Genomic DNA, 12,912 nt, shown 5'->3' on the forward strand with positions numbered 1-12,912 from the left:
GACTCATTTGGTTATTTTCTTACAGAGGTCATCACCAAACCGAAACACCTATTCCTAGCTAGTTCATTAGCCTACATTTTACATTTAAGATGAGTAAAACAGTACTTTGTCCATTTAATGATAGGCAACCGTCAGTAATGAATGTACAGGTGTGAAGCAAGAGTAATGCTGGCTACAGGGTTTTAGACCTAATCAATGTCAATAAGTGAAGAGTGAAGCTATTATCAAACGTGAAATGTCTTCACTATGAAGATGAACTCTTAAAAAGTATGCACACTAATAAAATGACATTGGAGGACAAGTGGCTTACAGAGGGACCAATAGTAGTGTCCTAGGGCTCGCTCATGAAAAAACGCATTTGCCATCAGGTTAGTTTTGACTAAGCTCACAGGACAGAACTGCCTCAGGATTTCACGTCTGTGATTTTATGAGAGCTAATGGCCACATCTCTGACCCCCAGTGCAGCTAATGGGCCCATACAACCAACCTGTTAGCAGCTGAGCACATTAGTACAGCACCAGCCTCCTGTTTTAACTGGAGAACCTATATAAAAGGTGACTTCACTTGTGATCACCAGCAGGTGTATATTATAGTGCAATGATGACTGTATCTCAATTGATAGAAAACGCATGGAATTTTGAGGTAATCATAGTAGTAATCTGTTGTGCTGTGGTACAGCTTGTATCTGCTGCTTTAAAAAATTGTCATATTCCCATTTAAAATAAATCTGATCAAGTCTATTATGATTTAGAGTGTTATGAAACACTAGCCTAAGATAGCCAAGGCTTTTGTGTAGGGTAAACATTTTAAATCTAGAAAAAGTATCATGGTAGGTGGAAAATTTTTTAAGATGAATGAAAACCCATTTTAACACTAAAGAGCACAGAACAAGTTTTTTTTCTATTTGAACCATTTTTTAAGACTTAATATTTTTCAAGTAGAACCAAGAATCTATCACTGAAGGCTTGACCTAACATTTTCTTCAGAAAAAAATCTATGAAGGCTGTAGATTGTATTGTAGAATGTCAGTATGCTTTAAAGAGCCCTCATGTTTTTTTAAATGAAATATTTAATGCTTTTATTGAGCACTTGACGATGTAACTATTGTGCTAATCTAAGCATTTTCCTGTCTCAAAGAAGTTCCTTAACTATTTTGCGCACGGTAGAAGTGAGGAAAGTGAAGTTAACAGAGGTTGCACAACAAGGATGAACCCGTCCCTAAACCCGTCTACCTCTGCTCAAAGCACCATAATCTTAACCTGGCTCACAGTTCTGACCATTTCCTTTGGTGGTGCTGAAATGTGACTGGTACTCGTCATTACATCTTGTTTGAGCCACTTTACACCAGCTGTTAAGATTCTCAGTGGGGGCTGGTGTAGATAATGGTTCAGCACAAAACTGGGTAGTAGGTGCAAGTTTAATTGTGACAGTTCCTCTAACTTTATGGATGAGGAAGCTAAACGACATGGCAAGTGGTTTCTAAGGTTGTACATCAAAACTAAAATTGACCCTTGGTGACTGTGTCCAATGTTCCTTTGTAATTTAATATTCTTAGTAAATTGGGGGGAATTCCTATCCATGTTACTAGATATAGTTTGTGCTCCTCAGCTATTTCCCTTTTGCTTTCAGTGGACCTTTGGGCCGAGCCTGGAGGAATCCTAACTGCAGTATAAAACTTGGCTTTCTTGAGTTAATTGGCCCTCCCAGAAATTAAATACTTAATTAGAAGATGCTTGCCTTTCCAAATGTAAAGATTTACTTATATACCACCAAATTCACCGTCAGTCAAGTTGACTAACTCATCAATCCTATAGCAGCAGCTCTGCGAGGTTACACATTGGGCTGCTAGTTGCAAGGCCAGCAAACCATTACCTGTTCTGTGGGAGAAAGATGAGGCTTTCTACACCTGTAAAGACTTATAGCCTTAAAAAAGAAAAAAATCACAGCCTTTAGAACCCACAGGGACAATTGTACTGCCTTATTAATTTGTTTCAATCCCAGGGTTTCTGAAGGCGTTAGATGCCCCGTCTCTACTGCAGAGCGCTCAGTGGGCTTAAACCACTAACCAGGAGTGAGTTTCAGTTAGAAACACTTGCCAAGAGTCTGATATGGCAACTATTTGATGGCAGTCATTCTTGAAAAGTGAATTGTTAGCACTAGAGAAAAATCTAAAACCATCCAAAGAACCTAGTTGGCAGGACTACTGGCAAACCTGCTACCCGAAGGGAGCAATCTTAATTCCAGATATGTGGGTGCCAGGAAAAGAGGTAGAGGACTCAAAATTATGACGGCAAAGATTAGGAAGAATTTATAGCATCCTACTCTTTTGCCTTTTGGAATTTCATTGTACTTTAAATTCTGGGAGCTTTCTGGGAAATCCAGCTGTTAAAAAGTAAAATTTTGCTTCAATAACATAGACTTGCTTTATTACAACCATAGATTTTGAACTGTCTTTAGTAGACTAAGCTCATTGAAGGAACAGCCTGTCAGAACACTTAAGTGGGTAAATCAGCTATGCTACTTTCACCAAGTAGACTGATTCATTTACCTAGCTGTCATAAAGACATGTGCAGGGTTTTGTTACTAAGGAATCTGCAGAGAACACACATGGTGCTGTACTCCCAGAGTAAACATACCCATACCTACTTTGCAGCAGTAAACATACTGGTACCTACTTTAACAGCAATCCTTCCCAAGCTACAGAATGTAGACTGCATACAGCAGCTACAAAACAAGATTATGGTTTAGCACAGGTGTGATGGAAACTCTGTTCCCACAAAGGAATGGCTGGCATGAGAGGGCTGACATTAAAATACCAACTTGCTTTTCATTCCTACTTAGTTGTTTTGTTTGCTACCTATCAACTCTGCATTTGCTGTTCCAGCATTTGACTCCTGGTGAACTTGTGTCAAAAGTAGAACTATGTTCCATAGATTTTCCACACTTCTTTTAAATCACAAACCCTTTCTCTACGGGCACCTCTGAGTGATTCAAACCTCTATTTGGTTAGCAGTCATGTGTTAACCATTTGCAATGTTCTAGGGGTTTGTGTGTATTCAATAATATATTCATAAAAATGATTCATTAAGCTTTGTCCTATATGGTATTCCAGATAAGCTTCCATACACTTTTCAGTTTGGCGTGTCACTTCTCCAACTCCAAATATATAACTGAACTATTAAGATTTTATGTATCCCTACTAGTAATTTTACCAACAGTGGCTGACCCAACCTACCACTTTACAAAACAATTTCAGACCCACTGAACACTGGCCTTTTAAAAAGCTGATTCTTCACCAAACCAAGCCCTGAGACTCCCAAGGTTTCAGGAAAGGCAGGTCATTTTGTGCATGCAGTCTCAGTTCCTATTCCATGAGTCAGGTGATGATCCATATATGCTTTCTATGTATATGCTGAAGCAATATAATTAAGTGGCACAGCAACCTCTCAGAAGTTTTTTTTTAAGTGATTCACCTATTGTGAAGTTCACCCACAACAGTATCTTATTTAGCAATGACAGCAGCCATGTCAAGTGCTCAGACCCACAAACCCATCATCCTCCCAACCCCACCCCGAGTAAGGTTGGAAGGCTCAAACAGTTGCCTCTAAGGCAGCAGTTCTCAACCTGTGGGTCGTGACCCCTTTGGGGGTCAAAAGACCCTTTCATAGGGATTGCCTCATACATCCTGCATATCAGATATTTACATTCCGATTCATAACAGTAGCAAAATTAGTGACGAAGTAGCCACAAAAATTTTATGGTTGGGGGTCACCACGTCATGAGTTATTAACAGATGGTGGCATTAGGAAGGTTGAGAACCACTGCTCTAAGGAATGGGCCTTTTGCCTTCTGAATGTAACCATGTGGTTTTAATTTAAAACTAAAAAATTCCAAAACTTGCTTATCACAATATTCTTGAGCTTCTAGTAATTTGTAATGAAATCTTAACCCTATTTCCTAGAGTATAGTTATTGCTATTTTAAAGAACTGACCAGAGGTTCTGCATTCCTTTCCTATTCAATGGAAACGACTTCGTGATTCTGACTGTTCAACAGAGGAGGAAATGAGATGCTTTCTTACAGCATATTTACTAATTTGGTGATTTAAATTCTTCTGCTACTTTTAATATATAGTCCAATCATGGAATAGAACTAAAAACAATTTTGTTTCTAGCTTTGACATATTAAAAACCTTTATGTTTGTGGGTAATTTTTTTGAAATCAGATTTGAAATTACTGAACGTCTTCATGCAAAGTGAGTAGGATCTATTTTTAATACTCAGCTCCCAGGTGCCATATTAAGATGAATTTAAGAAAAAGCATTTCACATCATCATGTCATCATCATGTCTTACCCTCATATGGAATAAATTTAAGGGCTAAGGTTAATATATTGACTGACCTGGCAAATTTTACATTTTTAACAAACTTTAGCTTCTCTTCCAGTTCCTGTAAGCTAACAAAAACTACATTTTTATACACATAATCATGTTCTGTAGCAAAATCTTCCTTCATTAGTAATCACTTGACTTTACCTCAGAAGTAGTTACATGCTAGATTTTGTATATCATTTATTCTGTAGAAATAGTTTAAAATTAAGCTATGTGGCTATAGTAACCACATAAAATTCTGATTTTTAATCACGATTATTGGTGTAAGAAACTTTAAATCTGGACAAAAGAAAAAGCCAGTAGGTGGCCTATTTGTTCCTTAAAGTATTCATTAGCAACTTTTTAAAATTCACCTTTAATAAAATTCAAGCCATAAAATTGTAGCTTATATCCATTGCCTTTTTTCAAAAAAAGCTTTTGATTAGAATTTTATTTTACAAAGATTTCTTTATAATGGTCAAATACTTGATCAATTCTCAGGTCACTCTAGTCTAAAAGGCTGTATTTAAAATTTCAGAAGGTTCATCACAAAATGATTAAATGGGCTACTGCTATTTTCATCCTATTAGCACATATAAATGATTAAAAAGCAATCAAAGGGTGCTAATCTAAGCTTGTAAGTAGCTCCAACTATCTTGCAACAATAGGTGTAAAAAGTAAAAAGTTATAAATCAGCAAATGGAAGATCAAAGTTTATTTACTACCTGCATACAAAAACATATTGCACATCAAACAACCAAAATCAAAAAGGGGAGAAAAAAAAAAGATAATCTACTGAGGACTAACATGTACTTTTACACAGAATCCACCTTCTGGAAATTGATCTTTTCAGTAGTTCAGGTTATGTCTGAGTGGACATGACTAATTCAGCTTAGTGTTTAACTAAAGCTATGTTTGATTTTTAAATACTGTACACTTTAATAAATAAACCAAACAGAGCCTCAATGTAGAACAGTCACTGCCAAGATCGCCCCGTGTCCCTGCAGATGAAAGTTTAACAAATGTATTCCAGTGGTCTGGAGTTTCCTCTACATACAGCATTTAAAAACACATACAACAGACCAGTTTCCAGACTAAACTAATGGAGAAATTACAATTCAGTGCAAAATATTTTAGACTGCATTTCATTCTAGTTTTCCTCAGGTGAAGAAGTGGTTGCATATTATTAAAAATGTAACAAAAAGCAGCTAATGCTTTCATAAAGAATATTACTGTTAGGGATCCCACCCCACCCCACAACCCCCCACCCCAGCCTCCCATCTCTGCCATATTTTGAAAACAAAATAACATTTCCTATAGCCAGCAACTTTTTTTAATGTTACATATACTATTCTCAAGGCACATCTGATGATATATTTTATAACACAGTAGGTGTCAAAGTATGTTTAACATATGATTTCTTCAGGATCCCTCCCCTTTCTGAATTCCAAATGGAGGAACTGAAAGTGCGATGTAAAGACTGGCGATCCGTATCCGTATTCTATCTTTGGCAAGCTTGTACAAGCACTATTGTAAATGTAATGTAAAAGAACTGTAAACTAAGAACTTCTTCAGTTTATGAAACACCATTCAGGACTGCTGCTTCTTGAGTATTTTCTTCTTTTAAGGTATTAATCTTTTCTTCTCCTGGAGTACGCTGTAGCTTAGAAATTTCATCGCCAGAAGCACTAGTTGGGCCATTTATTGCCTTTTCTGAAGGACCATGCTCTTCAATCACATCTTTTGCCTGCCAAAGGGAAACAACTTTTTCAACTTCTTTATAGATGCAATCTATAGCCAAGGGGGAAGAGAGCTACACAAACATTAAATAGGTACTATGTAATTTTAGCTGTATACATCACAATGGGTCAAAGAATTAAAATTCAAAACAAACACCAACACTGGGCTTTTCAGCTCTCTATCTCTAATGCTTAGTAGTACCCAAACCACAAGAAGCCGCAATACCTCTTTACTGAGCGAAACCTGGAGCGAATTGTATTGCAAACCATTGGAAAGCTCGCCATGTAAAAAGACAGTATCTTCAGCAAAGAATCACCTATTTTACCACTTTTGAAAAGCTCACATGTGCTGCCAAACCCCTTTAAACATTTAAAAAAGCTGAAGCTTAAAAGGTTTGTATCTACCACTTAGAAGAGGTATGTGTACACACACACACCACCGTCCTACTACTCCCAATTTAGTTTTTACTCCCAATATCTTTGAGCAGGCTGAATTTTACAAGGGCTATTTAAGATTCCAACTAGAAGCTACCTTAAAACTTCAGGCATGCAAGTCTTGTTACCTGGAGCTGAGAACAAAATCAAGAATCTTTTTACTAAAAATATTACTTTCCTCTATTTGGGGAAACACAGCAAATTAAGAAGTCAAAAATAAAACTGAAGTATTTAAAAAAACCACACCAAAAAAAAAACCAAAACAACCACCTACAGGTTAAATTCTCCTTACCATTTCTTTCTTGTTTTTAGCCAAAGTTTCCCTTGGGAGGTTTCTTTGTCTGCTCTGAGACTCAGCTCTAGAAATATAATCTGCAACTGTGACTGTTAAAGATGAGAAAACAATTACACGTGTTGAAAAAACACTTCAGAAGGTTGTGGATTAAAGAGTAATTTCACTATTAAATTAATGGTAGGTCACCTAATTTCATGGTGGTTTTTTTTTAGCTTGGGTACCTTGTCTCCAACCAAAAACAAAGCTTAAAATATTTGCCTGCACCTTAGTGCTACTGACAACAGAAAATTTCAAGCTGGCAACTGGGGAAGCTTGGGGTTAAATCTTTCCCAAGAACCCAGCTATTTGCTTCTGATTCTTGTGGAATAAATTTGGTGCCAATGCTTAACAACCAAAAATACAAAATGCAGTGTTCTATTAAGCCCAGAATGTTTCCAATTAGCTGTGGGAAATAAATAACTGTATTGTAGTGCAATTGTGGTATGTAGTGCAATTGTGGTATGATACACTTCAGTTTTGTAAAAGGTTGTTTTTGCTTTAAAATATAAATATTTTATGGGTATATTTCTTCATTTCCATACTGGAAACTAGTTTGAGTTAACTAAAACTATCAGCAAACTAAAAATAACCATTGTAACAATGTGAGCATCAATTACAGTAGGGGAAAAAAGGCCAGAGGGAATTCAGTGACTACTCTGTTCCTTCTCCATTTGCGGATTCCAGAGAGAGAAGCAGAGAAGTGGCTGACAGAAGTAGTATACACGTAAAAGACTAACCCAAGCAAAACCACATGTCCTACTACCACCAGCAGCCCAGGTGCAACATATAATCTGTTCCATGGGTACTCTAGACTGGCCCTGCCCTTAGAAAACTGCCTCAATCCTTTCCGTTCTATATTTACCCTCAGTTTGGATGGGAAAATGTCAATCATTTGGTCAAAGATAGTATTTTCTATCACACCCTGGTGAAGTAACTTCAGGTATGTAAAAATAAATTAACTTTTAATTACTGAAGCGAATTGAGTAAAGCATGAAGCCAAGTAATTTTATTTACTTAAAATCATTTGGAATAGCGGATAGTCCACCATGTTTAAATCATATGAAAATGATGCATTCTTCTTGATGCATTAGAAAGTAGGGTAATGATCGCAATTCTTTTAATTATGAATTAATGCCAAGCCTTATAAAATCCAAGAACTTTCTAGGAAATTCAATCTTAAAATTATGATGAAACAATTTATGCACATATTTTTATTAGAAGTACTACTATAAAGATGTTTTGCATCAAACTCTTCTTTCAAATTTTAAGAAACTAGGTGTACTCATTTGTAAGTTTTATAGTTGTTTAGCCATTGTTAATGAATTTATAAATACATTTACAAAACAGAAGAGGGGATATTATTGTCATTATCTACTGTGTGTGTGTCTACGTACATGGTGGCAAAACTGTTCTGCAAATAGCTATCATTTTGGAAGCAGCATAATGAATTTATGGTTTCATAGGTCTGTCCTTAATGACATCTGAGAAATTCAACAATTTGGAAACTTTACTAAATGGGAAAACAAATCCCTTCATCAACTATGTATAGAGACAGAATTTTTTGCGATTATTTATCTACTATGGTAGATTAAAAGAAATTTAACTTGGAAAGGTGAAAATTGATACACTCCCACTGCCCAAATAAAAAAGCAAAATCACAACTCTGGTTGATTCTGAGAAAATGGTTTATAACTAGTCCTAAAGACCCTTAAAAATCAATACAACACCCAGTATAATTGTTTCTATCTAAAATACAAGCTATTTTGTGTACCTTCATGTGAACTCAAAATACCATGAATAGGGCCCAGGTAAATAACTATACACCAGTGTATTGTAACATTCTGATTTTAATAAAGAACAGCCACTGCTTTACTAGGGCAAAAGAAATTTGAGGCAAATGAGGGGGAAAAATGCAAAGAACTTAAATGATGACGTATGTGACTCTGGATGGAGGCTGCTTCCCCTAAATTTGCAGGGGAGAGTAAAGGCTACAATATAAGGCTTTTTTGCCCTCCCCACTGTCTTTTCTTGTATTTGGAGACTTGATGGGGACAAGGCAGGCAACAAGTTCTGCCTGGGGAAAAGTACCAATCACAGCAGTGAAAAGGAAAAGATTTACTACAGGACACAAATCACTATCAAGATATCGGAAACTCCAAATCACTTAAGCTTCTCTTAGTGTATCATCTTAATTTGTTTCAAAGCTAAGAATATACAGAAAAAAAAATATGCCTCTGCTGCAACAAAACAACCATGTTATACAGTTTGTGTACACTGTCTTGGTCATAAACCCCCATCCAACTAATAAATTGCACTGCAATTTATGCAATGCATTTTTATATTTTAAAATGTATTCATCTTTGATAAATGACTATGATCTACTGATCTAAAACATATTTCTAACACTAAAGATAAAGAATAGGAAAAGAAAATAACGTTCCTGAATACTTTTATCTTTAAAATGTTTCAACTATCTTTAAACAAAATGGGAACACCTTTTACCAGTTCCCAAATCTCTCCTTAACTACTAAACATTAAGTGCTAAAAATGCTAGAATTTATACTCTTTAGTTGAGATAAATACATCAAAGAATTTTTGATTGGGAAAGAAGGAAAAAAATGATTAGTTTGAAAGGGGTTTATTTCAGGTGCACACATTTTCTTCATTGTGAATACACATAACTGTACACAGGAAATGGAAATGTGCTATAGACACAGCAGACAAATTCCTCTGAAGCTACTAGGATTTATGACTACTCAAACTGACATCTAAAACTAAGTCGGCACTATTAATGTTACTAGTTAAGTAGGTAATAAGGAAAAGGGCATCATACATAATAACAAATAAAAATATAACATGCATTCCCCTCTCATTAGGAAAAAGACACTTTCAAGTACTTTATAATTTTTTTCAAAACTGGCTAATACAATTTCCACCAAAACGAGGTGCTGAATTCAGACATACTAAACAGGCACCATGCAAAAGCTGCCCAGCCAATCACCCTTACTCCCAAAGTGCAACATAGTCCCTGGGTTGGCAGTCCCCATCTCAAGTGTGGAGAGCCTACCACGTGAACAAAATAATGATCTTCACATTGAGTATTTCCATGTAAAAACTGAGACACGACATTAGTCCAATTAGAAAGGTTACTAAGCATTTACACTGTGAATGCATTTTCTTAAGAGTAGTAGTCTTATTAGTCGAGTAAATAATTTATGCAATGCAAATATTGAATGTTGATGCACACATGTGCATGTTAAATATAATATATTTAAAAAGCAGACACATGACATTTTTCATGCTTGTGACCTGATGTCAACAGGTCACACAAGTTACCTGGCTGTCTATCTTCTGCCTGACCCCTGAAACGACGCCTGCGGCTACGATTGCGTCGCTGGGGTTTTTTTTCACTATCATCTGCAATTGCAAAGTTGACCATGAACTACTCTGACATTAAAAAAAAAAGCTTCTTAAAAAGCTTTCCTTCAGTCTTAAGAAAAGGAAATCAAATTTTTAACTAAACACTGAATGTAAAGCATATTATCACTGACAAGAAATAATACTTTTCATAGCCATAAGCATTTTAAACAGATTGAAAATGAAACTATCTAGATGTTTAGAAAATTTATGGTTATAATGAAACACTCTGACTTAAATTACCATGATTCAGCAGATAAAAGTTTTCTTGTCCAATACAGTTTGATTTCTACCAGAGTTAATGCCATTTCAGCCCTTTGGAAATAATGCCAACTCTTAATATATGTGAACTTCACAAGTGACATTCAAAATTTTAAAATCTACAAGCTGAAAGCCCAGTTTCAGTTTGGAGACAAAAGTGTCAAGTGTCTTGAGCAGTCTGAATATTTCTACTGAACAAATAGCACTAAATTCAAAATTCACTGCCATCAAGTCAATTCCAGCCTACAACAACTCTACAAGACAGTGTCAAACTACTCCTGAGAGTTTCTGAGGCTGTAGAAAACCTTAAGGGAGCAGAAAGCCTCATCCACCTCACCTCCCATGAAGTGGCTGGTGGGTTCAACTGTTGTTAACCTACTATGCCACCTGGGCTCCTAATAATAGCATCAAAGCCATTCTAATAAACCCTCCCAATAAAAATAATTGAAATAATTAGTTATGATAAATAGAACTATAAACTTAAGACAAACACAAAGCTATCTACACATTGAAATAAACACTAGGAAAAATTGAATTTGTGAATTGCATACTTTCTGGGGGGGGGGGGGTTCATACATTGATAGCATTATACAATGTGTCTTTGCCTTAAGTGCTTACATACCTAGCCCGTTTTCATTAACTGAAGCTGTATCAGATTCAGTCATCCCATCCATCAGAACAGCATCTTCATCAGTCCTTCGTCTACGAGACCGCCTACGGCGGTTAGTACTGTGATGAGATTCGCTGGCATCAGTGTCTGCAGTCTGATCTGATTCTGTATTATCAAGTAAGCTGTATGGATTGCTGTCTGGATCTTTGAGCACTATATGCATGTCAGAGGCAAGAAATATTTGTTTAAGAGAGCTGCAGTTAATATTGAACTATCACCAATTAATAATAAACTTAAATTTTCCCAACAAAAATATACTGTCTTCAAATAAATCATTTCCTGTTTCACTATTTTCCCTGGAAAATAAAGATATTTAAATATGGAAATTCTTTAAACGGTGATGGAAAAGTGAAGATAAGCAGAGCACTCAGCTTAACATTTCTGCCTTCTTTTGACAATGTATACTACACAAAACAGAGTATTATTACCACATGCCCAGTTTTACATTCACAGAAACATTCCACTAATATATACTAAATTCTAAGAAAATGCCTTTACTAAGTTTATAGTGACTGCGGCTTTTTCCTATTTCCTCCTAATACTCAACTTGCACTCCATGATAGATGACAGGACAGAAATATTAACTGAAGCAATCAAAATAAGTCCACACAAGAAAGCACACTAAAAGGTTGAAATTCTGTTTAAAGAAAAGGGAAATGTTGAAATGAATGCTGACAAGTGCATCTCTAGCAGTGAAGATGAGGTGGAGTTAGTAAAGAACAAACTTTAAAATGCAGAATTTGTAAGAAAAATACCCATCTTACCTATGTGCATTTATTGCTGCCAACAATCAAATTATAGAAGAAATTCAACTAATCACGATTTTTCCTAAATTTCCTTTGGTAACGGCTAGCAAGCTAGCATCTTTGTAAAAGACTAGGTAGAGTAAAGTACATTTATTTTGCAATTCATTACACAATATTATAGACTTTAATGCAACAGTGCCAATGTATTTCCCAGGAAGCCTAAGACTAGAGTTCAAAGAATTGTAACTGTGGAACTACAGAGAATTAAAATACCCTCGCATGTTTCTGTAATTTATAAGAACATTTGGCATATATGTAACATGTAAGTGCCTATCTTCTATAACACTTAAACCTTGATTTGGGAAGTAATATTATAAATGTGATTTTCTTATGGTGGTATACAATAATGGAATGTTAAAACTATCCCCAAGGTATCAAATATCCCTGACAATTCCCTCACTCATATTCAACCTCATGTGCCTTTACAGTTCAATTTCTCAAAAAAAACAAAAAACCTTCCTTAAAAACGTGATTCCATAATTGTCACTTTTGAAAGTAGTTCATAGTATAACAAAGACCCTTTTTCATTCATTTAGGTATATGAAAGCATTTATTTCTCTGTATTAGAATTCTCTGGGTATAACACACAGTGTTATGTGGCTCAACAATTTTAGACAGTACTTGCCTAAGACCCCAAAGACTAAAGAAATACGTATTTGACCTTCAACTGCCAATTAGAACTTGTGACCTAAATATTCTAGGCAAGGTTTCACTGGACAAGAAAAAATTTTTTCATAAGATTTCTTTCCTATATTGCAAATACGGTCCACTATCTTCCACAGAATAGCAAGTGGAAAGAGAAATTTATAAGTATGGGTAACTCTAGGAGATGAATTAACTTTTATACGGCTATACTGTTTATTAAAAAAGGACAAAGTATAT

At 35.7% G+C, this 12,912-nt stretch overlaps 1 protein-coding gene across 4 annotated transcripts in view; it reads right to left on the reverse strand.

Moving 5' to 3' along the window:
• Nucleotides 1-5,683: 5,683 nt before the first annotated feature.
• FXR1 (FMR1 autosomal homolog 1) overlaps nt 5,684-12,912 on the reverse strand; it is a 36,959-nt gene continuing 29,730 nt past the window's right edge. For 2 of the 4 annotated variants that reach the window (XM_004708618.2, XM_045295094.1), the window contains 4 exons: nt 11,177-11,377; nt 10,213-10,293; nt 6,835-6,926; nt 5,684-6,115 (listed from right to left, as the gene is read on the reverse strand). In XM_004708618.2, the coding sequence (XP_004708675.1) occupies nt 5,945-6,115; nt 6,835-6,926; nt 10,213-10,293; nt 11,177-11,377 (545 nt within the window). In that variant the 3' untranslated portion in view covers nt 5,684-5,944. The remainder of the gene's footprint in view (nt 6,116-6,834; nt 6,927-10,212; nt 10,294-11,176; nt 11,378-12,912) is intronic. The other 2 variants (XM_004708619.2, XM_004708617.2) reach the window with 1 other exon arrangement.

The sequence above is a fragment of the Echinops telfairi genome, unplaced genomic scaffold (assembly GCF_000313985.2).
Source record: "Echinops telfairi isolate 266 unplaced genomic scaffold, ASM31398v2 ScPeMD7_4225;HRSCAF=4972, whole genome shotgun sequence".
Taxonomy (NCBI): Eukaryota; Metazoa; Chordata; class Mammalia; order Afrosoricida; family Tenrecidae; genus Echinops; species Echinops telfairi.